Source organism: Cynocephalus volans, chromosome 10, assembly GCF_027409185.1.
Source record: "Cynocephalus volans isolate mCynVol1 chromosome 10, mCynVol1.pri, whole genome shotgun sequence".
Classification (NCBI taxonomy): domain Eukaryota; kingdom Metazoa; phylum Chordata; class Mammalia; order Dermoptera; family Cynocephalidae; genus Cynocephalus; species Cynocephalus volans.
The window spans coordinates 45,646,923-45,670,209 of record NC_084469.1 but is presented as its reverse complement, the minus strand read 5'-3'; the positions used below and the strand labels follow the sequence as shown (position 1 = coordinate 45,670,209).

At 40.9% G+C, this 23,287-nt stretch overlaps 1 protein-coding gene across 2 annotated transcripts in view; it reads right to left on the bottom strand.

Annotated features, from left to right (window-relative positions):
- The window catches only part of SPECC1 (sperm antigen with calponin homology and coiled-coil domains 1), a 186,322-nt gene that overhangs the window by 105,253 nt on the left and 57,782 nt on the right, over positions 1-23,287 (bottom strand). For both annotated transcript variants that reach the window (XM_063110531.1, XM_063110530.1), the window contains exon 4: positions 1,906-3,482. In XM_063110531.1, coding sequence (XP_062966601.1) covers positions 1,906-3,482 — 1,577 coding nt within the window. The remainder of the gene's footprint in view (positions 1-1,905; positions 3,483-23,287) is intronic.

Below are 23,287 nucleotides of genomic sequence, written 5' to 3'. Positions count from 1 at the left end.
TTTCTAAATCTTCCATAATGAACATATAAACTTCATGATCAGAAAAAATAAGCTATTTTTTAAGATGCTAAATTATTTCTCATTGACACATATACTTAATGTCATGCCAATCAAAAAACCAAAGAGAGAAAATGGACTGAGGAAAGACTTCAAGAAGGTCCACCTGGGAGATTAAACATTTTACAAAAGAGTAATGAGTAATCTTAAAGCAAAAAAGAATAATCTTATTCTATAAGATATTTAAACTTAATGCAAAGCTTCAATTACCAACCTGCAGTTCAACTGAGCGCCTGGCTAGTAACATCTAATGACATTGCTTCTATTTTTCAATGAAATACCTGTGAATTGGGAGCACAATGGTAACAGATCCTAAGTTGACCCACCACTGAGACCACTCAGCAGCCAAAGGCAGGAATCAGGTTGCAACTAACAGAAGAAGCGATAGAGAAAAATCCCCCTGGGAGCTCATGGCACAATGTACTTCTTAAAACAGTGACAACTTTGGAAGTAAAAAGGGAAGATGTTTTTAACCTCTCTCACCAGTGGATCCCAAAATCACAGACCCAAAGCCTGGAGGAAGCAGGAAATAGGAAGCCATCTCTGCACCTGCCAGCACTGCTTTGGGAGGTGGACAGAACACCAGACAGTCACTACAAATCTCGCATCATGTAACAAAATTCCAGACTGATTCAAGGATTATTTAAAAAATGAAAAAAGTGATTATTTATTTGATCTTGGGCAGGGGAAGATCTTTCCAAGCAAAAAAGGTCAAAAAAGAAAGGAACTGACTAACAGATTTGAATGACACAGCAATTTAGTGTCAAGTGTTGGCAAAGGCTCAGGGAAACAAACCTCTCATGAACTGCTGGTGGGAACAAACAGGCATAGTATTTCTCAAGGACGATCTGAATGAATGTGTCGAAAGTCTTTAAAACGTTTACACTCTTTGATTCAGTAAGTCAATGTCTAGGAATTTTTCCAAAAGAAATAATCATAGAGATAAAAAAATTACTTACAATATTGAAAGACTGGAAAGAACATAAATGTTCGATAATATATAGACGTTCAACAATACGGGACTGGTAAATACAAAATATTTATATAATAAAATACCATCTGGCCTTTAAAATAGTGTTTAAAAGAATAATGATAAGAATATGCTCAGAAAATGTTAAATGCAAAATAAAAAGTTAATAACATGCACAAGGGCCGAGCCCGTGGCGCACTCGGGAGAGTGCAGCGCTGGGAGCGCGGCGACGCTCCCGCCGCGGGTTCGGATCCTATATAGGAGTGGCCGGTGCACTCACTGGCTGAGTGCCGGTCGTGAAAAAGACCAAAAAAAAAAAAAATAATAAAAAAAATAACATGCACAAGATGATTCTAAATTTATTTTAACCTGTGAGAGACACACACGCATACAACGCACATACATCTGGAAGAAAACAACAAACTAGTGGTTATGTTATTACTTGGTGGGAAAATTGGTGGGGGGGACTTTAATTGTCCGTTACTAGCAGCTAACAGCATGCTAACTGATAGTCCGGGCTAACTCTCACTCAGTCTTCAAGACTCAGCTCAGTTGCCACCTCTTCCAGAAAGTCCTCCTATATTAGCCTCTCTCCCCATATTATACTAGGTGTCCCTCCCTTGCACTAGACTCTGGGCATAGTCTCCATGGTATTCTTTATCTCTGCATCGTACTCTCTGATTTGATTCACTAAATCCCACCACACTTTGAACTGCTTGTGGTCAGAAATTTGGGTGCTTCACTTTTGTATCCCCAATGCCAATCTGTGTAGCATCTAACAGGTTTTCAAAGTCAGAATTGCTCTGTGAATTTAAAAGCCAAGGAGAGAAATGTTAACAAGGGTGAGCAAATACCGGTAGAGACATCTCTCTTCTTACCTTGGCCAGCAGGCTGGAGACATGTTTAATTTCACCATTCGCCTTTAGTAATTCTTGTCTGAGCTCGGCGCAAGACAGTTCCAGTTGCTCTTTCTCAGCTCGAGCTACTTTCAGCATCTCTTGAACTTCACACCTCTCTGCCATCTGCCCCATGGTACTGGTCTCCACGGCTTTTGGCTTCTCACCCTCCAAATGAGCCTTCAAAGACACATTCTCCATCCTCAACCCTTCCAAGGTAAGGCTACATTCTTCCAGAGTCTTGGCCATCACACTGTTATTACGCCGTTCCAGTTCCAGAAACCCGTTCAGTTTTTCATTTTCTTCTTTCAGGTGTTTAATCATTTCTAAAGCTCCTTGGTTTTCTTCCTCGACCTTCCGCAAGCCACAGGTCAGCTGCTGCTGAATGCTGAGCAGCTTCTCTCTTTCACAGCGGCCCTGTTCAAGAATATCTGTGCACTTCTGCTCCAGTTCAAGGATTTTTCCTTCTTGAATGTTGGGCTCTTCATTCTTTACTCGTTCTTGCAAAAGATTTATCAGCTTCTCATTTTCCTGACTTAGCTGCTCTGCCCTCTCTCGATGCTGATGAAAGGATGTCTCTAAAATCGTCTTCTCATCCACCAGTTTCTCATTCTCAGCTGTCAGTTCCTGCACCATTTGCTGCTGATCTGATAACTCTTGCAGAGTAGCCTGTAGTTCTTCTGCGGTGCTATGGTGATTTTCTTCCATCTTTTGTATCTTCTCTTTGAGGGAAGCCAAGGACAATTCGCGCAAATTGTTAGGGGAACTCCCAGTGGTAGAACACTTGGAGCTCTTAAAGGGGTTGCTAGTGGAAGACAGGGGCCTAGAGGGTGTCTCTGCTGTAATGTGCTCAAAATCAGAGGCATCTGGTGACAAAGAAGCTTTGGTAACATCACTACTTGAAGAATCCGATGTCTGTAATGCATTTTCATGTACATGTTTTTTATACTCGTCGATTTCACTTGACAGTTGAGTTCCAGTTGGGCTTCCGAAGCTTGACTCTTGAGTTATGGATATTGGGCCGCTGCTGTCACCGGTGTGACTTGCTGCCCCTTCTGAATTTGGTGACTGCTCAAGATAAGTCAGTCTCTCCTTCAAGGCCCGGTTTTCCTCCACTATATCAGCAAGCTCTTTCTGAAAGTTTTGGTTCTTCTCCTCAAGAGCTTTGATCAAACGTTCTGTGTCGCCTGGGGACACAGATGTTCCATCTACATTTGGGTCTGAAGCATCACTCTCTTCGGTGCTCAGAGCCCTTTCCTCTTTGCATTTCATTAGTTCACTTCGAAGCTTGTTAATTTCATTGTCTTTTGCTTTGGCTTCTGCCAAAAGTTCCCGAACTTGGGACTCAAGCACAGCCTTCTCCGCACCTTCATTCTCTTGCTTGGGTTTTGTGAAAATGCTCCTTGGGGGCTTGACAGGGGGGACCTTGGAAGAAGTTGGATTGGACACTGACTTCCTGGGGTTGGAGGGTCCGTGTGGCACAGACCTCTCTCTTGAGTTAGTTACTGCAAGTTCCCGTGGAGCTGGAATGCCTGTCCGTTTGGTTGTTGTAACAGTTCCTAAAGACAGAAGAAGAAAAAAATGAAAAAAAAAGCAAGCACTTTTATAAATGAGACCCAAATGACTTCAAATCACAGGGCATCGTGGACAATGTGGCCATTGCCCTTCGTCCACTTCCTCCTCCTCTAGATACCTGCCCAGTTCTGACTGGGGTTTCTGTACCTCTTCCCATAGCCTGTGCTTCAGGGGTCACCCGACTCCCAGCCTGAGCTACTCGGAATAATCCCACCCCAGCCACAGTAGCTAGTTCAAGGCAGGGGCACACACCTTGACTAACATCAATGATGCACAAGAAAACATATTCCAGTCAGCTTCTAAAACTGCCCAGATAAAGGAGTGAGAAAGCATGTAAGAGTAGGGATGGTTGGCAACCACTCTGTGCTCACAAGAGGAAGGTACAACTCAGACAGCGGGGTAAAGGAGGGAGCCAAATTCTTAACGGTATTGTTGAGTTGCTAAATCAAATCAACTCTGAAGCTTGGCCTGTTGCTAGCCTATCAGTTATGCAAACCAAAAAATGTCCTTCACATAAGTAACCTTGTCTTTCTGTAACTTGCAACTTAATGTAAAGAATCACACTAACGACTGCATTGAAATACTTACATTTACCAACAGAAAAACAGATTGTAAGGCTGGATAAAGTAACATGACCCAACTATATGCTGCCTACAAAAAACCCACTTCAAATAAAATTATAAAGGTAGCTCAAAAGTAAAGGAATGGAAACATAACTTATACCATATAACGATGGTATAAGGTATGTTATCAAATGAAATGAAAATGAAAGCTAAAGTGTCCATATAAATCAAACAACAGGCTTTTCTGACCTTAGATTAAGGAAAATTATATATAGATAAAGAGGGACATTACATAATAATAAAAGAGGCAATTAACCAAAAAGATATAATGATCCTTAATGTGTATACACCTAACACTAGAGCCTCAAAATACATGAAGCAAACAAGAATAGAACCAGAAGTAGAATTGGAAAAGCTTACAATTATAGCTGGAGACTTCAACACTCCTCTCTCAGTAGTAGAGTAACATGATTGCATACAAAATCAGCAAGGATATAGAAAAACTGACCACCGCCATCAACCAACTGAATCTAACTGACATTTATAAAAAACTGCCCAATAGCACAATATACTTTTTTTTCATTGTACATGGGATATTCACCAAGATAGACCATATACTGGCTCAGTTAAAAAATTAACAAATTTAAAAGAATTGAAATGATTCATAATATGCTCTTTGATCATAATATAAGTAAATGAGAAATCAACAGTAGGATGACAGGGGAAAAAAAAAAAAAAGACGAAGCCCAGCAGCTCTGGACCCACCGCCAAAACAGCTACTGAGCCCACATATCTGAACATCCCAAATCTGAAGTGACGATGGGAAGGCTGAAGGCCTTCACTGCTAAGTGTCTGACAACTGAGTTCTTTTTAAACTTTAACATAATGAAGATTGAACTGCTATATTCAAACACAGAAAAGTATAGTATTTTAGTTAACTTTTAAAAATTAAGTTCAGGAAAAGCTAAGAATACTCTAATAGACTTTCAGTACTTTTAGGTGCCTAGAGGCTTCACTTGCATCATCCTAAACAGAGGCTTATTTAATTACTCTTGTAAAATGAAGACTGAAACCACTAAGCAATGAAATGTTTTAGCAATGCCAGCTCTCTAGGATGAAGTCATCTTGGCAAATACCGTGAAGAAAACTGAAGTTTCACCATAGCAATGGTCAGAACAGCAAACCTGAGCACGCAAGGCTGGTTATCACAGAGGAACCGGCCATTCCTCACACCACCATTAAATCAAGGCTTTTTCTTTTTTTTAAACCTTTAATCATTTGTTAGTTTTGAAGATGGAAAGAAATGAAAGAGAACAGTGGATCAACTTTGTCATTATTTGTAGACACTGTTTAACTACTGCTGCTACCAAAACTTAGTCTGTTCTTCCTTTAAGTGTTACTTGTCTTATCTAAATTACTAGGAATTTTTTAAAAACATGAAACCAAAGTAAATTTATAAAATATATCCATTTGTATAGTATGAAATGTATAGTCTAACTGTATTTTTTATTACATCTGTTCTTTTTTCTTTTTTTTTTTTTACTACATCTGTCTTTATTTTCCAAATGGTTCTTCCCATCTCTGTACACATCGTTTTGGAAACTGTAAAGAGCACAGTTAAGTTTAGAGAGTTGCTAAAATTCATCATCAGTCCAAACTGTTGAGGTCAGTGGTTGGCTGTTCACTCCCCCACCCTGTCTCCAGCCCCTCCCACCTTCTCCTTGGCACTGATGGGGAGGCGTAAAACAGCAGCAGAACTGAGGCTCACGACAGAATCGATCAGGAGGGTTCTACAGCTAGAGTCTCCTTCAACTACTGTGGGGTAAGCCTCTTTGCTAAGCAGTGCATTCTGAAACCCTGAGAATGGGCTGGTGGCCTCACACAACACACCATGGCAAGGTGACAGCTGGGGAGCTGAGAAGACAGGGTCAGCGGCTCAGTCGACACCTGTATGTCTTTCCATCACCCCCCCCACCAGATCATTACCTACTCCTGCCATCTCCGTGAGGGTGGCTGTCTGACTACAAGAAGTTAAAATAAAAGCAAGCTCCACTTAATAACTATGAAGACTCATTAAATAAAAAAAAAAAAAAAATGTTTGGCATGTTACATTTTAAAATGCCAAATAAAAAATTATATTATACTGCAGTCAATCACAAGTACATCAAACTAAGTATTCAGAGAGTCACAAACTAGAAAGGAACATAGAATATTGAGAACACTTGAGCATTAAGCTGGCCAGTCTGTAATTTTTATGTTTCTTTTTTACAGTTACATTTATGCAATAAATTTAAAAACAGGAGGTAGCCAAACGGTATATGAAAAAATGCATTAATCATCAGAGGAATGCAAATTAAAACCACAATGAGCTACCACCTCATACCTGGTTAGAATGAGTGTTATTTAAAAAAAGATGAAAGATAACAAGTGCTGGCAAGGCTGTGGAGAAAAGGGAGTCCTTGCACTGTTGGTGGGAGTGAAACTGGTACAGCCATTGTGGAAAACAATATGGAGGCCCCTCAAAAAACTAAAAATAGAGCTACCATGTGATCCAGCAGTCCCATTACTGGGCATATATGCAAAGCATATGAAGTTAGCATGTCAAAGAAAAATCTGCACTCCCATAGTCCTTGGACTATTATTCACAATAGCTGAGATATGGAATCACCCTAAGTGTCCATCAATGGAAGAATGGATAAAGAAAATGTGGTATATAAACATAACAGAATACTATTCAGCGTTAAACAAGAAAGAAAATCCTGTCATTTGTGACAACACAGGTAAACCTGGAGGACATTATGTTAAGTGAAATAAGCCAGATACAGAAAGACAAATACTGCACGATCTCACTTATATGTGGAATCTAAAAATGTTGAACTCATAGAGGCAGAGAGTAGAATGGTGGTTACCAGGGACTTAGGGGTCGGGGGTTGGTCAAAGGGTACAAAATTTCAATTAAATAGGAAGAGTAAGTTTAAGAAATCTATTGCACAATATGGTGGCTATAGTTAATACAATATATAGTACTCCTGAAAGTCTCTAAGAGAGAAGATTTGAAATGTTCTCACCACAAAAAATAAGTATGAGAGATAATGCATATGGTAAATAGCTCAATTCAGCCATTCCACAATGTATACATATTTCAAAACATCATGTTGTTATACATGATAAATATATAAAAATTTTGCCAATTAAAAAAATTTATTTGAAAAATTAAAAACAGGAGGGAAAAACCCTATCATAACAATATACAGAGAGATAAAGGGGTGGGAAAAGTAAATCTTTTCAGAGAACGAAAAGTATGTTTAAAATAGCAATAGCAAGATCACTTAGATCATGGATCAGGTAACTCAACACCGTTTTCCTGGCCTGAAAACAAATATTTTCAGTCTTTTTTTCTTCCCTTGTTTTACCCACAGAAGTTAGGTCTTCTCCCTAACATGAACTGATGAAGGAAAAGGTGACATTCTGAAATAAATTAACCTTCCTTTCATTTCTACAATGAGTACGCGTGGAGTACCTGCTTACCATCCCCCAAATCACAAAATGCTGCCTCGCTTTCTCAACACAGAAGAACTTGCTTACACAGTTTCTAAGAACCCAAACTACTAGAATTTTTTTTTACCATCATTCTTCATAAATTTTCTCAGAGTTCAATAATTTCTTTATTTTCAAATCTAATTTCCCTCTAATCTTCATCCTTCTCAACTTTTCAGTTGTATAGTTGACAAAACAGGAAATAAAAACCAATGCATTATTAAAATAAAAGCAAGAACCATGAAAGGAACTTAAAACAATGATATCACAACATTGGGAGGGGCTGCAAAGTTATGAGCTAAATCCTCATCTCTGATAGCAGCAATCAATAAAATGTCTAAATCTGAAAAACCAAAATATAGCAATAACAAGAGAATGAGAAGCCAAGCCACAGACTGGAAGAAAATATGTGCAAAAGACATAACTGACAAAGGACTTTTATCCAAAATATACAAGGAATTCTTAAAGCGCAGCAATAAGAAAACGAACAGCCCAACTAAAAATGGGCAAAAGACATGGATACTCACCAAAGAAGATACAAAGATGGAAAACGAGTTTATAAAAAGATGCTGTACATCGTATTACGGAATTACAAATTACAACAAATTAAAAAAATCATTAAGTTCACTACATACCTGTTAAAGTGACTAAAATCCAAAACATGGACACACCAAATGCTGGCAAGGACATGGGGCAACAGGGACTGTCATTCATTGCTGGTGGGAATGTGAAATGGCACAGCCACTTTGGAAGGCAGTTTGGTGGATTCTTACAAAACTAAACATACTTAAACAATCCTTGGTATTTAACCAAATGAGTTAAAACCACATGTCCACACAAAAATCTGCACACGGTTGTTTACAGAAGCTTTATTCATAATTGCCAAAACTGGGAAGCAACCCAGATGTCTTTCAGTAGGTGAATGGTTAAATAAACTGTGGGACATCAAGACAATGGAAACTTATTCGGCACTCAAAAGAAATGATCTTTGGAGCCATGAAAAGACATGGAAGAAAGTTAAATGCATATTACTAAGTGAAAGAAGCCAATCTGAAAAGGATACATATTTACAATTTCAACTCTATGACATTCTGGGAAAGGCAAAGCTATGGGGACAGTAAAAAGTTGCCAGGGGTTGAGGGGAGGGAGGAACAGGCAGAGCACAGAGGATTTTTAGGGCAGTGTAACTACTTCATATGATACAAGAATGGACACAGGTCAGCACACATTTGTCCAAACCCACAGAAGGTACAACACCAAGAGGGAGCCCCAGGGTAAACTACAGACTCTGGATGATAATGATTGTCAACCCAGTAGGTTTGCTGATTGTAACAAATGTACCCTCTAGTGGGGGATGTTGATAACAGGGGAGGCTGTGCATGCTCAGGACAAGAGGTATAAGGGAGCTCTCTGTACGCCTCTTTCGATTTTGCTGTGTCTAAAACTGCTCTAAAAAATAAAGTGTGTAATTTTTTAAAAGGCAGTATAAGCATAATAAAGTGGTTACCTTCAAGAAGAGGGACTAGAAATGGGAAAGGGTAAGGCAGCAGCAGGCTTTTCACAATAAGCCCTTTGTACGAGATCATTTTTTTAAAGTGTGCATATACTACCCTGACAATAAAAGTTACTAGAAAGAAATGTGAACATCTGTGAATACAGTGTGGAAGCTGGCAATCAGCAATCCGTTGGTTTTATAAGTGGCACTGATGCTTTGGAATTAGAACAAACGAGATAAAGAAGTTTGAGGCAACTCAGCAAGCAGAGGCACTGCCATAAAGAACTAAGTCTGTTGTCAAATCACAAGGCCCCACCATGACTGTGGTGGAAAGCAGTTCTTTCCACAGCCGGACTGCCCTCTGAGTGGTCCATGGAATGCTTTCTAAAGGGTCACGCATATCTCATAGCAAAGTTAATGGAAATTCTCTGCAAATCAAACAGAAGAAAAAAACACAAAAGAATTCTATACTCATACAAATGAACCAAATTACTTGCTCATTTTGCCTTTTTCTTTAAAAGCAAAGAGTACTGTCAATGCTTAGAGAGATGGTTTTTATAAAGGGATAAATATTTTCTGTCTCATCTCCATCTCACTTTTTAATTTTGGCAGAATGCAAAATTAATTTTGCTCACATTCGCACCTGCTAAGAAATTTAGAATTCGGGCCGGCCCCGTGGCTCACTCGGGAGAGTGTGGTGCTGGTAGCGCCAAGGCCGCGGGTTCGGATCCTATATAGGGACGGCTGGTGCACTCACTGGCTGAGCGTGGTGCGTACCACACCATGCCGAGGGTTGGGATCCCCTTACTGGTCAAAAAAAAAATAAAAAATAAAAAATAAATTTAGGTTAGAATTCAATATGCTATAAAACTACATCCTCCTCTTTCCCAAATACCCATGCGGTACCACAGCCACTATGAACAGCACTCCAGAACGAGGGGACAATAAAGCTTCTGAACAAAAGACCTTAGCACTGAGAAGGAGGCTTGGGCCTGAAGAGGGCACAGTGACTGCCCTGTGCTGGGTTGCAGGCGAGATATGCAGGAGACAACGCCGCAGTGCTTGTGAGAGGAGATAATGGTGTGGTCTGACCAGCCTCTCGCAGGTGCCCACGCAACTGGCTGCCTTAGTCATCTCTACGAGAAGTGAAACGGCTGGGCAGGGGGCTCCCACTGTGCCATGTGAAAGCGCAAAGCAGGCAGGACATCTCATTTCCACTGACACTGAAGTGGCCAGAGGAACGCGGGGTCCCAGAACTCACTCTGCACACTCCATCTGCTTCCTGGCTGCTAGGTGGGCCCAATGAAGTCCTTATTACCTAACTCGGGAGCTTGGCACCTCTGAACAGAAGTCTCCCAGCACTGTGGGAGAACAAAGCCCCTGCTCTCCAGGCAGCAAACACCAGGATGCAGGAGGAGCGGGGGCGGCGGGGCTGCAGCAGGTGAAGACCTGCACCTGCAGTCGCAGGAAAGACGGGAAAGCTCGACTTCCAGGCTTGTGAGGCTCAGCACCAGTTAGAGCGACCTAGTCGACATCACAATTGAACTCTGACTCCCCAAAATTACACACTCAGCTCAGCTGCAGTCCTGTCTCATGGAGCTCACTGAGAAATTTCCAAGTTCCAATTTTAAAAGATACTAGATTCATCTGAATTTGCAATTGGAGAAATAAGAGAATTAAGTGCACCCAGCATGCTGAGTCCTATTTGTTTTGATTAACATCACTTTTTTGTTTGTTTGTTTTAACTACCTGTGGGTCAAAAGATACAAAGAACTTTAAGGAATCATCTACATTCTTCAAATTGGAGTTTACATTTTTTTTGCCTTTTTGTTTTGCTTTTTCTTTAGGCAAACAAACATAAATCAGACTTTACTATCTGGGAAATGATAACGGCACTCTGTTTGTGTCACACTTCGGTTTTGGAAGCACCTTCACAGACACTAATTTGAGGCTCACAAAAAAATCACTTAAAGTCTTTTGTTTTGGGGGGGTTTTTTGGGCAGTCGGTCCTTGGGGGATATGAAACCTTAACCTTGGTGTTGTAACTCTGTGCTCTAACCAGAGCTAACCAGCTAGCCCTTGGCAAAAGGATTATTATCACTTTACAGATAAGGAAACTTAGGATCTGTGAGGCTTCACCATTTGCCCAAGGGTCACATCATAAGTAGGTCTTCTGATAACTAAGGAAGTACAAAATCACCTTATTTCAGAATTGGAAGAAGCAGAGAAATCATGTATGCTAGTTTTTCAGACAAAGTAGCATCAATAGTATCCAATTTCTCTTTCGGTGAAAGAGAACCCAGCACTAGACAGCCCCTGCTACTGCTGAGCAGCTCAAACAGTTGGACAATCCTTCTTTCTATGAAGCTGAATTCTATCTTCGTTAACATGGCACGCACTGGTTCCAGTTCTGAAACAATCTTCCACATGACATCTGAATATCTGAGGGCAGCTTTGTTTACCCTCGGTCTTTTATTCTTCATTCAAAACATTCCTCGTCCTTCCCACCATGCCTTCTGGACCCAGGGTTCATTCACGGATTGAAGTGCCTGGAGATGTTGTGATTTACCAAGATCCCTCTGAAATGTTACCCAGAATCTCAAAAATGCTGCAAGTATGGTCTCAGTGAGTTAGGGATCCTTTGGTTGCAACAGAAAACCCAACTCAACCTTGCAACAATAAAAAGAGAAGTTTTTGGCTCGCATAACTGAAAGTCTAGGATGAGGTCGACTTCAGGTCTGGCTCGACTGAAAGAACTTCTCAGGGTCGGTTTCTCTCCCTCGTGCTTCTACCTTCTGCCACAGGTCACAACTCCCGCAGCCCCAGGCCTCACATCTGCACACCACCAACTCCAGTGAAGAGGCAGTTCTCCCCCAGAAGCCCCAACAAATGTCCCCCACATCTCACTCTGATTGGTCCGTGCTGTCTGTGGCTCACTGAGGTCAAGGTGATATGCTGACCCGCTGGAAGTGGGAAAATGGTGAATAATCCTAGGAGAATTCTTAGGAGAAGAGGGAAGTAGATGCTGGAAAGTCAAATAAAAAGTCTCTGATATGTGGTCTGACCAGTGTGAGGCAGTTCCCGGAGCAGTGTCCTGGTGCAGTGACACAGCAGATGGGAAGTGGTACAGTGCACCAGTTGAAAACAAACCAAAAAGCCTTTAGACCCTAGCAGGGGATATCAGGCGGCAGTTAAAAATTAAAATTATGTAAACTGTTTAGCATACTTTTAGCATACATAATACATAAAATGCAATGTTAAATGAAATAAAATAGGATACCAAACTTTAAGACAACTGTGATAAACACCAGGGAAGCATTTCTGGCTCATGAGCCATTTTCTGGGTATAGTAAGCAGTCGGGGTTGGCTCTGTAAAGGCTCTTCTAACACTAATGAACGAACGTCGTCATCACAGTCATGCTGTTTACTGAGCCCTCACGTCCCAGTTTCCACTGTTTCATGCAAGTTTCCCCATGACTTTGTAGCTTAACACGACCATTTTATTTTCTCATGATCTTGTGGTTCAGGAATTCAGGAAGGGCTTAGATGCTCTGAGGTGGCTGTGGTCACCTGAAGATCTGCTGGGCTGACACCCTGGCGGGCTCGCTCACATGGCACCAGGTGGAAACTCAGGGGGAGTCTCATGCAGGGGCCTCTCAATGGCGGGGCTTGTTACAGAAGGGTGAGGGGCTCCAGGTGCAAGTGCTCTGGCAAACAAGGGGAGCTGCGTGGCCTTTTGCACCCAGCCTCGGCAGCCACCCTGTGTCGCTGCTGAAGCAGTCCCAGGCCTGTCCAGACACAAGATGCACATTCCTTGAAGGTGGAAGTGGCCAGTCCCATCGTGGAAGAGCCTGGGGGACTGGACACAGAGTCGCAGCCACCTCTGGAAAACGGAATCCCTCACCTGAGTAGGCTGACAAGACAGACTTTTAGCTCATAAAGCCATTTGTTGTGTGCCTGTATTTCCCAAACTGATGTTTGCATCACTGAAATGTCCAGATGTGGAAGCCAGTGTGAATTCTACTCACAACTAGCCAATTCCAAAGATAACGGTAGAGACGGTTGTAAAGTCCAGCCTCTGGTGCATGCAGGACTCTCGACGTTCCATACTTTCCTGGGCTCACTGGTCCCATTTCTTCACAGAGCAAAGCAGGCAAAAGCCTGACTGAGAAACATTCTGATGCTTCATTGTGTCCTTCAAAACCAAGCTCTAAGATTATAAAAATATGTTCAGCACTTTACCACAGAAAGAATACAATGATCTTTCCTCTACCCTTGACTGACTTTATTATTTTTAATTTTATAAATAACAAAACCAGCCCTCTCTCATGTAGAACTAAGTGCGCTGAATACTTTAAATGTATTAACTCATTTAAAACCCCATGCAGTAGATATTATTTTATACATATTTAAGGAGAAGGAAACTGAGATACAGTTGGGTCAGATAACTTGCCCAAGGCCACACAGCTTGAGCTGGAATTCAAACCCAGGAAACGCGGGCTCCAAAGTTTATATTCTTAATCACTAAACTCATCCCTCCCACTCCACATGGGAATAATACATGCTCTTTCTAAAAGTGAAATAATCAAAATCCCCTACTTGCCTGGGATAATCTCATGAGCAGTCTGGAAAGAATGTGCTTTTTCAAAACTCTGTCCATGTTACTACAAAAATGCTTAGTCTTTTGTTTGGGATCATAACATATGCATACATGACATAAAGCTATTTTTCCTCCAGATTATTACAGATGTCCAAGTAGAGGTTAGGCGTACCCTGGTATTTCTTCTCTTTTTCTTCCTCAGTGACATCTTTCACTGGGCACAGGGTTCCAGAAGGACACTTCCAGCCTCTTTCCAGTGTGGCCAGGTGACGAGGTTCTGGCCAACTGGATGAAGCATTCCCTGGAAGCTCGTCTTAACAGAGAGTGCATGCACCATCTCTGTTCTCTCTCTTTCCTCATCCCTTTCCTCCATCCTGCCACCTGAAATGCAAATGCCACTGTTTTGGACCATGAGGTCAAGGTCACATACAGTGGAGCTATAAGTCACCAGGAGCCAAGGCTCAGTACTGTCCAGTACCATACCAGCCCTGGACACACCCAGACTTTCACAGGAGAAATAAGTGTGTATCTTGTTTAAGCCACTATTATTTGGGGTCGGGGGGTTGTCATGTGCAGCCAAATCTAATCCTAGTACAGAGAGTGACCCTGAATATAAGGTGATACCCATTTCCCAATAAGAGCAAGAAACAAAAACAATATACAAACTTTTTGATCAACTTGAGTAAGCTTTTATTGCTGCAACAGTCAAATCCCTACTTTTAATTTACATATTATTTATATAGTTATTTTATTTTTAATGTTCGGCAGCTGGTTGGTACAGGGATCTGAACCCTTGACCTTGGTGTTATCAACACCACACTCTAACCAGCTGAGCTGACCAGCCAGCCTTATTATTTATATATTTATATACTCATATTCATTATATAATACATGTATATTTATGTATTTACTTACACACACATACTTTAAATCACATTATATAAGATATATTCATTTAGAAATATTGATCCCATACTCATATTTCAAGAAAATTCTTATCCAAATTCATTGCATGCATGTTCTACATCACTGTCTTTATCATTACCAGAGCTACCTTTAAGCTATTTATCCCAATCTGCAGAGAACTATCCAAGCTGTTTGAGATTCGGCACTTTTTGAATCCAGTGGCGGTATGATGCTGTCACTGAAAATTTTATAACGAGTCACAAATATATTTATATGACATTAGGTCAGTTTTTTAAAAAAATTTTTCCTGTGGGCATATATTTGTAATTTCTACAACCTAACCACTTACTGTACTGTTATATAATCATTCAAAGCCTTAATTTAACAATATGTAACACTTATAACTATGATAACATACCCCAAGGAATAGGCACTGCGTTTGTTTTAAATTTGACTCTCTTTTTCTAAACCAACTCTGTCAGGTGGCCTCTACAAAACTCTAAAATCAAAACAGATTGAGGTTATGTCAGTCTGTCTTTTCTAAATATTTCTTTGTTATTCAAAATAACATGCCCAATTTAAAAAGAAACTTTTGTAAGACTTGAATATAAGGAGCTTCCTTTTTTTCTAATAAAAATTCTTGGGAGAAATTAGTCTCATATCCAGGCTATTTGGGCAAAATTGATAATCTCATAATATTAAGTCTGCCCATCCTAGAACACGATGTAGTTTCTCCATTATTTCAGATCCTATTTTATGAACACAATGAAATTTAATACTTTCATTTTATATATTTAATACTTTCACCTTAGATATTTTACAGTATTTGTGAAATGGATTTTTTTTCACTTTCCAATGCTAACCAGTTATTGCTAGTATAGAAAAAAGCTATTATTCTTTTTATATTTCTTATATATAATTATCTACAAATTCCCTTATTCTTAGGTCAAATTTTTCTTTTTCGATATTTAAACTAAAACAATGTTTTTGCCTTAATGCATCAATACCAAAACAATGTTAAGTAACGGTCATAATACTTCAGGTTTAGTGTTTCTTCTAGGAACAATTTTGTGAATTTACATTTTGAGGGCAAATAATGCCTATCTGCTCCAGTTTTCACAGGTATTGTTACAAATTTAATTTTTCATTTCTCCCTTATGTGTAACAATAGATCCTTAATAAAAGCATTTAATATTTTTTCATCTTTTTCTACTTTAATCAGGAATAATTTCCATTATTTACCTTTTCAAAGAACTAATGTTTGGTCTTATCTATCTTCTATTTTATGCTTTCTAATTCATTTAAGCTTTTACCATTACTAATTTCTCTTTTATTTTGTTTTTTCTAGTTTCATAAGTTGAATATTTCACTGATATATATTCAGTCTCTTTTCCAATACTAATAAAAGCATCTGTAATTATACATTTTCCTGACTACAGCTTTAGTTTTATTCCACACATTTTGCTACAAAACTCTTCTCTTTCTGTTTATTTCCAGATAATTTATAATTTTTGTTTTGACTTTCTTTAGGTGCAGAAATTATGTAAAAAGAGTGTCTCTTAATTTCAAGGTAGTTTTTTAAATCTTTTTTTTTTTACCACTAATTTCATTGGATTAAGATGACAGGTTATTGTATATAAAATCATAATGTTTATGTTTTACATTTTGTTTTCTGTGACAAAAAAACATGATCAGCTTCTGTAAACACCCCAGACCTGAAGAACGTATGTTCCCTGTTTCATATTTGCTGAGTATGTTGTTTACAACCTCTGTTGTTGCTTTTTTATTTGTTTGTTCTAGAGGTTGAAAACTGGCAGCCTGCAAGCTACAGATATATTTTGAATGGCTGGCAAAGTGCTTTAAAATGTATGAATCTCAATGCCTTAAGGCAAGGCAGGCATCATCCAGCCACTGTGCAAATCCCACCATCCCGCCACATTCATGCTACCCCTGGTCCCTGTGGGCATCCAAGGTAGTAATCAGGCTTGCCTGACCTGTCCAATTAAAAATGACACATAATTAATATCTCTTAGTATAATATGTTTTTAAATAAATTCTTCTTTTATTCCCAGTTTTTGTTCTATGACTTTAGTTGCTTAAAGGTTAAAGACAGCCACGTGTTTTCGGTGTTTACCAGTGTACAGTATCCCCGTGTCCTGTTCAGTGCTTCTGTTCTTGCATCCTGCTTGTCTGATGCTAATACTGCTGATCTTTGTGTTCTGACAGGTGAAACTAGCTTAGGAATATTTATTATGAGGCTGCTCCTCTGGCTTTGTTGTTTCTTCATTCTGTTTACTGTTTCATCTTAGATCCTTTCCTCACTTCTGCTGATTTGGTGTCCCTTTTCTATTCCTTTCTGGCCTGCTTACCCCTCATTCTCACACTCAAACCCTGCTATTCTGGGAACACTGTGTTTTTCTATTCTGTTAGTGGTCACCTGCCATTCCTAACAGTCTTAACCAAACCTTTATCAAAATTAAATAACTATGCCCCCCAATCCCTCACCAACAAAGACGAGATTTTTGGAAAAATTTTACATCTGAATGCCTTGACTGCTCTCACCCCCAATCCTGGGGTCCCGATAGTCTAAAATTTTTTACTGAGCTAGACTAGAATTTTCAGTTTCAGGCTATTGCCTAGATTTTCCCTGAGAGGCAGATCCTTCTTTTCAAGAATCCTTACTTTCAGCCACGTCGGCCTCCTCCATTTATGTAAACAGTGTATACATTTTCCTGCTGCAACATGCACTGACCACCAGTTTCTTACATTCTTCATCCTCCTCTATCTTGATATTCCTATTCTGATTCAATTATCAATATCTAATTGAACATTTTAACAATTGTTCAAATAGGATATATAAATCCTTCATGTCTAAAGATATCCTTCTTTTGCCCTGATTCATTGAATGATATCTTGGCAGGAGTATTTGATATCTGATATTCTTTCTGACTGCTTAGCTTTTGAACCTTTCTTTCCTGTGCTTGAGGACTTATTAGTCTCAGTGAAGACTGGGTTCACCTCCCATGACATAAGTTTAAAATGCCAGCTGTTTGCTTTTTCAGCCCCCTTGCATCTAGTGGGGGCCCTTGGCTCTGCTGTTATTTGTACCTGTCCCACACTTTGATTCAGAAATGAATGCTGCAAAGAAAGACTGTGATTAGAAATGTGTGCTGGCAGCAATGGTGGCTGCTGTGAGATCAAGATCCTGGCAAGTGGTGGCCAACATGCTCCCTGGAGACTCCAGAGTCTGGCGCAAGCCTCACTGCCTATGCCCAAAGACACAACAGCTATGTCCGGCCTGCACCAATTCTGTGTACAATGTGCGGCACTGTCCCTGGCTGCATGCCCCCAAGTCAACCTTTCTAGCCTTTCTGACAATTCCACAGCAACTCAATATCCTTTAAACATTTATTTTTCTTCCTAAGTCAACAAAAATTCGCTCTGTGGCCTGCATATAAGAACCCAGGCTGATATGGCTGGTATAGAAGATTTACATTACAGTTCTTTAGAGTCGACAGTCCCTGCAGACTCTATTCTAGCTTCTGCTGCTGCAGAGTAGATGAGAATTCCAGTGTCACCCTAATTCTCTTCAACACTGACCTATTTTCCAGTTTGTCCACAAATTTGAAGGTTTTCTCTCTTTATTGCTGCAATTCAGCAATTAAGTCTCTTCCCAGAATTCTATGAATCCTTTTGATCTGAAATCTGAAATTTTCTTCACCTTCGAAGGTTTCCTTCTCTTATTTACCTATTCTGTCTTCTCCATCTGTTCCTTTTTTCCCTTCTAGGAATCCCTGTGTTCAGTTATTAGGTCTCCTGGATCAGTCCCTCAAGCATCTTACCTTTTTCACCTCATATCTGTATCTTTGTGTTTTATGGGATACTCTTTCCAGAAAAGTACTTCAACTCTCAGTAAGGACTGCTACTCTATCTGTTTCATCTAGTAAAAGCTCTCAATAGGAATAACAACCCTTCGAGGGTTGCTGCTTTCTTCTAAGTGCTTTCTTCTGTCTCTCTGACGCGCTGTGCTTGTTCTGAGTGTTCAGCTTGAGCTCTTTATCTCAAGTTATTTAATCCCCCTTAATGTGGATTGGGTTTGATTCCCAGCACCCAAACAAACCACCATGCAGAGGAAGACATGGAAGAAGTTTCCATTCTAGAGCCTGGGAGAGAATGAACTGGCACACGGGGGCCTCCTGTACCTACCACATGGGGAACATTTCTGTCCAATCTCATGTCTCTGAGAATAAACAGAGTAGTACTCCTACACCAAAGAAATATTCAAAAACTTAAACACAGGTTTATGTATTAGTATTATTTAAAATAGATAAAAATATTGGCTAGAAGAATTAAATAACTTGGTAATACGACAGAATACTAATGGAGATGCTAAGAATATTTGGAAACAATTACATAAAGAAATGTTATAACACACTGTTAAATCAAGATATGAATTTGAATATACAGTAGTAGGTTTCACCTGTGTAAAAGTATATATATACAGTCAGCCCTCCGTATCTATGGGGTACGCTTCCATGGATTTAACCAACCAAGAATTTAAAATATTCACGAAAAAAAAAAATTCCATAAAGTTTCAAAAGGCAAAACTTGAATTTGCCACACGCTGAATCCTATGCTGAACGTTGAATCCACATGAATGAAGTGATGTGTAGCCACTGTACCAGGTATTATAAGTAATCTAGAGATGATTTAAAGTGTTCAGAAGGATGTGAATAGGTTGAAGAGAGATCTTCAAAAAGCTCATGGAAAGATTCGTATTTTAATTTTTCGACACGAATTTTTTGAAGTATTTAAGTATGCAAATACCATGCTATTTTATATAAGGGACTTAAGCACCCGTGAATTTCGGTATCTGCAGGGGTCCTGGAACCAATCCCCTGTATATACCAAGGGATAACTGTATATACACACACAGGAGCAGAGGCCACAAAAGCCAGGCAGCAGCACTGCATCTCCACGGACAAAACAGTCACAGGTACCACAATTCTCAGTAAGGCCAGTGTGGCAAACGGTCCTTTAGAAAGTCTCTCATCCATGTTTTCAGTAAGATTTGAAAGGAAAGCACCTTCATTAAAAGGGAAAATGTGACATCAGGAAGGATTCCTTTCACATGCAAAATACCGATTTCCAGCAGTACAGAACACTATAGAAAACCCAGCCAATGACTGAGAATACCAACTAAAGGAATTTACTCAGAATCCTGAGTAAAAGATTAATGAGATGAATAAAATTTTAAAAAGTTAAGAGACACCGAGGAAGGCTGAAAAGATCCAACATAGCGTAATAGGAAAGCCGGACGGCAAGAAGAGAGCACACAGAGAAAACTAACCTGAGGCAAAAAAGTGTGTTGAAAGACTTAAAAGGAATCACCAATTACCAGGCCAAAATTAACAAAAAAAGGGATTCACCCCCCAGATGTGTTATCAAAAGTCTGAATTCTAGTACTATGCTGGCTTAGAGCAAACGCTCTCTAAGCAGAGGTGTGGTGGCACTTGACAGCTCCATGACAGTATCACAGCCATCAATGCCCAGATGCTGCTGGGCTTGCCCTCCTCTCCAGGGGCTGCAGACTGAAGGTGCTAGGCCCACAGCCAACAAGTCACACTGGAAACAGGAGCACTTCACTGACAGCTGACTGGGGCTCTCCTGCCAAAGCTTTGCTGAGAACGCACCCCACTCTCTACTCTGCAGGGGAGCCCCCTGTACTCCTGCCCACCAGGGCTGCGGCGAGGAAGGCCAGAGCATGAGTCGGGCCCGGCCTGTCAGGAGAAACCTGTGGTCAGCTGGGGTCACTCCCTGAGAGTGAACTTTTTCAGGAAGAAAATACTGGGTGAATGTTTGTTTTCAGGGTATCAGAACACCCCCTTTGGGGTGGAATTCATAAAAGAAATGACTGCTGGAAAAGGCAAGGAAGCAGATTCTCCCCTGAAGCCCCCCATGGCCGATGGGGGGAGGCAGAGAAGCCTGACCACATGGTCTCAAAGTGGCACACTGTGAAGGACCGTCCTAGCTTCAGAAGTCCCTGGGGCTGATGGCAGCTGTATCCCGTTTCAGCTCCTCCCTATGCCCAACCTGCACCCTTCACCCCCTCACAGGTATTGTCCCCTCAGGCATCGCCCAAATCTGAGTCTCCAGGCCTACTTCCCTGGGAAGCAACCAGGACAATCAATTATTACCTCACTATATATTTATAGTATCTCAGTTTAACTTAACTTATAATTTTTATTTTAAAAACATCCTTATTTTAAATTAAATTCCAGTACTAGTCTTATTACTATTTTTTAAATCAGCGGTCAAAAATTTAACTGCCTATAGAGCCAGGGAGGTTATGAGTGTCTGTGTCGGGCAAAGCAAAGCACAGAGGGAGGCGGGGACCGTGAACGTGGAGAATTCAGCCTGATGCTCTAATTCAGAAACTTTAAAACGCTCCACAAGGCAAGCGAGCTTTGCCAATGTGTGTCCTCTGGACTATACTTTCGCGAAGATATAACAGACATACAATTTTGCAGTCAGCTTGTTCATTCATCTCTACATGGAACACTTCCTCGTGCTTGGGTAAAGCCCGACAGTTGCAGTGTAGATAATCTGTGTACTCCACCACAAAGGCACATTCTCACAGCCACTGAACCATTCTTTTTGTTTACGTGGCGAAGCCGCCGGCAGGTGACCCAGCAATGTTTGTGACAGTATTAGGTAGGGGTGTTTACTGAATGTCTCTCATAATCATTTGTGAGCAATTTTTCTAAATCTGGCTTTCCAGCAGGGCTCCTGGTACTTACACAGTAAGAATGGCGGTTTGGTGACCACAGCGCCCTCACAGATAACACAATCATCATAATGTTACACAAACATTTGAGAGTCTGAAGTGACAGTTCTTTGGGAATAATGGTCAAAGCTGACCGTTTCACCTACATATGAAATAAAACAGAAACCTTTAGGTCAGCTAACAGTCTGCATTCTTTTCATGCCAGGGCAAAGGCTAGACTTGAATTTTAGTTATTGTTTCCCTTTGTTTCCCAGAGTAGCTCATGTGTCCTTATTTGGAAGTTTTCCTTTCTGGTTTTCAATTGGAGAACAATTAGCACTCTGTAGAAATCCAAAATGCTTGATAGTCTGGACTCTCCAAAGTGCACAGCAGAATCATATACTTCTAAAAGTTGGGAGGGACTTCACAGATGTAGTTCAAGTCCTCATCTTACCAAATGAAAATCCACAAGGTCAACAACGAAGGAGAAATCAACCTATAGTGTCCGTCTCTGAATCCAGGGTTTTGTCTGATAGTCCCACCCATCACCTGGAGAAAACGGAGTTTAATGTAATCCATTTATAATCCAACCGCACCAGAAGTCTCTCCTGTATTGCTCCTCTTCTAGCTGATTGTACACACCAGCTCATTTTTAAAACACTCAAATCTGATTCTTACAGCTTTGACGGGTAAAGCAGATTAAAATTCCTCAAGGGCGATGTGCACAGGCCCACTGGTAACCTCCTTACAGGCCCAGCCCACAGCACTCTGCTGGCTTCTTCCCCCCTCCGGGCTTCCCTCCCCAACTCCCACCTGCCCCACCCCGCACGTGGCCACCTCTCCCCTCCTGCTTCCTCCCAGGCCAGCCCATCCCCAGCCCTCACGCTGAAAGAAGCCTGGATTTCTCTACCTCAAGCAAACCCTGGCTCAGCCAGAGCAAGCGAAGAAACGTGCCCCTGGAAGGAGCAGAGAATCTACCAGGGAGGTAATATTTGAGTTGATACCTGAAAGGATGAGAAGTAGCACGGAGGTCTAATTCATCTTCCAAACTGGGGCACTTTGGAGAGTAAAAATAACAGGAGTAAACCGACCCGCCACAGGTGTTAACTTGGGACAATACTGGGTAAATTGAGACTTAGGGTCAACCTATGGCAGAGGCAGCTGTAACGTGTTGTGAGAGGAGATTCCCAGGAGAGGGTGGCAAGTGCAGGAGCTCGAGGCCCAGAGGAGGCTGGTGTGGCTCAGGAACGGCCCAACCACATGCACGTGCAGCGGCACTGTATCTAGCCAAGGCTCAACCCCCCTGAGGTACCATCATCAGCCAGGAACAGGAAGAGATCTCCAGGACGCTAGGACTGGCTGCACCCGAACATCACACCTTTTCGTTATTAGAAGCATTTCTGGTCTATAAACAGCTCTGGCAAGTCTAGCTCCTGGTTTCCAGGCATGCAGGAACAAATAAAGGCAGCAGGTGACAGGTGAGCCAAGTCCAGAATGCTGACACTCACAGAACCACAGTGTGGGCTGACCACAGCCACCAAGAAGCCCCTAGGGCACCCCCAGAGTCAAGGCTGGTGACAGGGTTAACATTCACAGTGATGACCCAAGTAATGAGAAAAGAGTTAATGAAGAAGGGATGCTTGTAATATTTTAAGGACTATTTTGTACCCAAAATGGTTAGCATAAGGTTCTGGATACCAAAACTTATTTCACAGAAGAGGTTGCTTTAATGTATAGTTTACATTAAAATTCAATCATTGCTCCAATTACTATTTTCTCTTGATCTTCATTCTCTCTTCTTTCTTAGTCTCTTGCAATTATTGATTCAAAATCCCTATGAAAGCATAAAGCACAAGAGCAGAATGCCACAGAAAACTAGAATGTCAGGGAAGTTGTGAGGGACACACACACACACAGACACC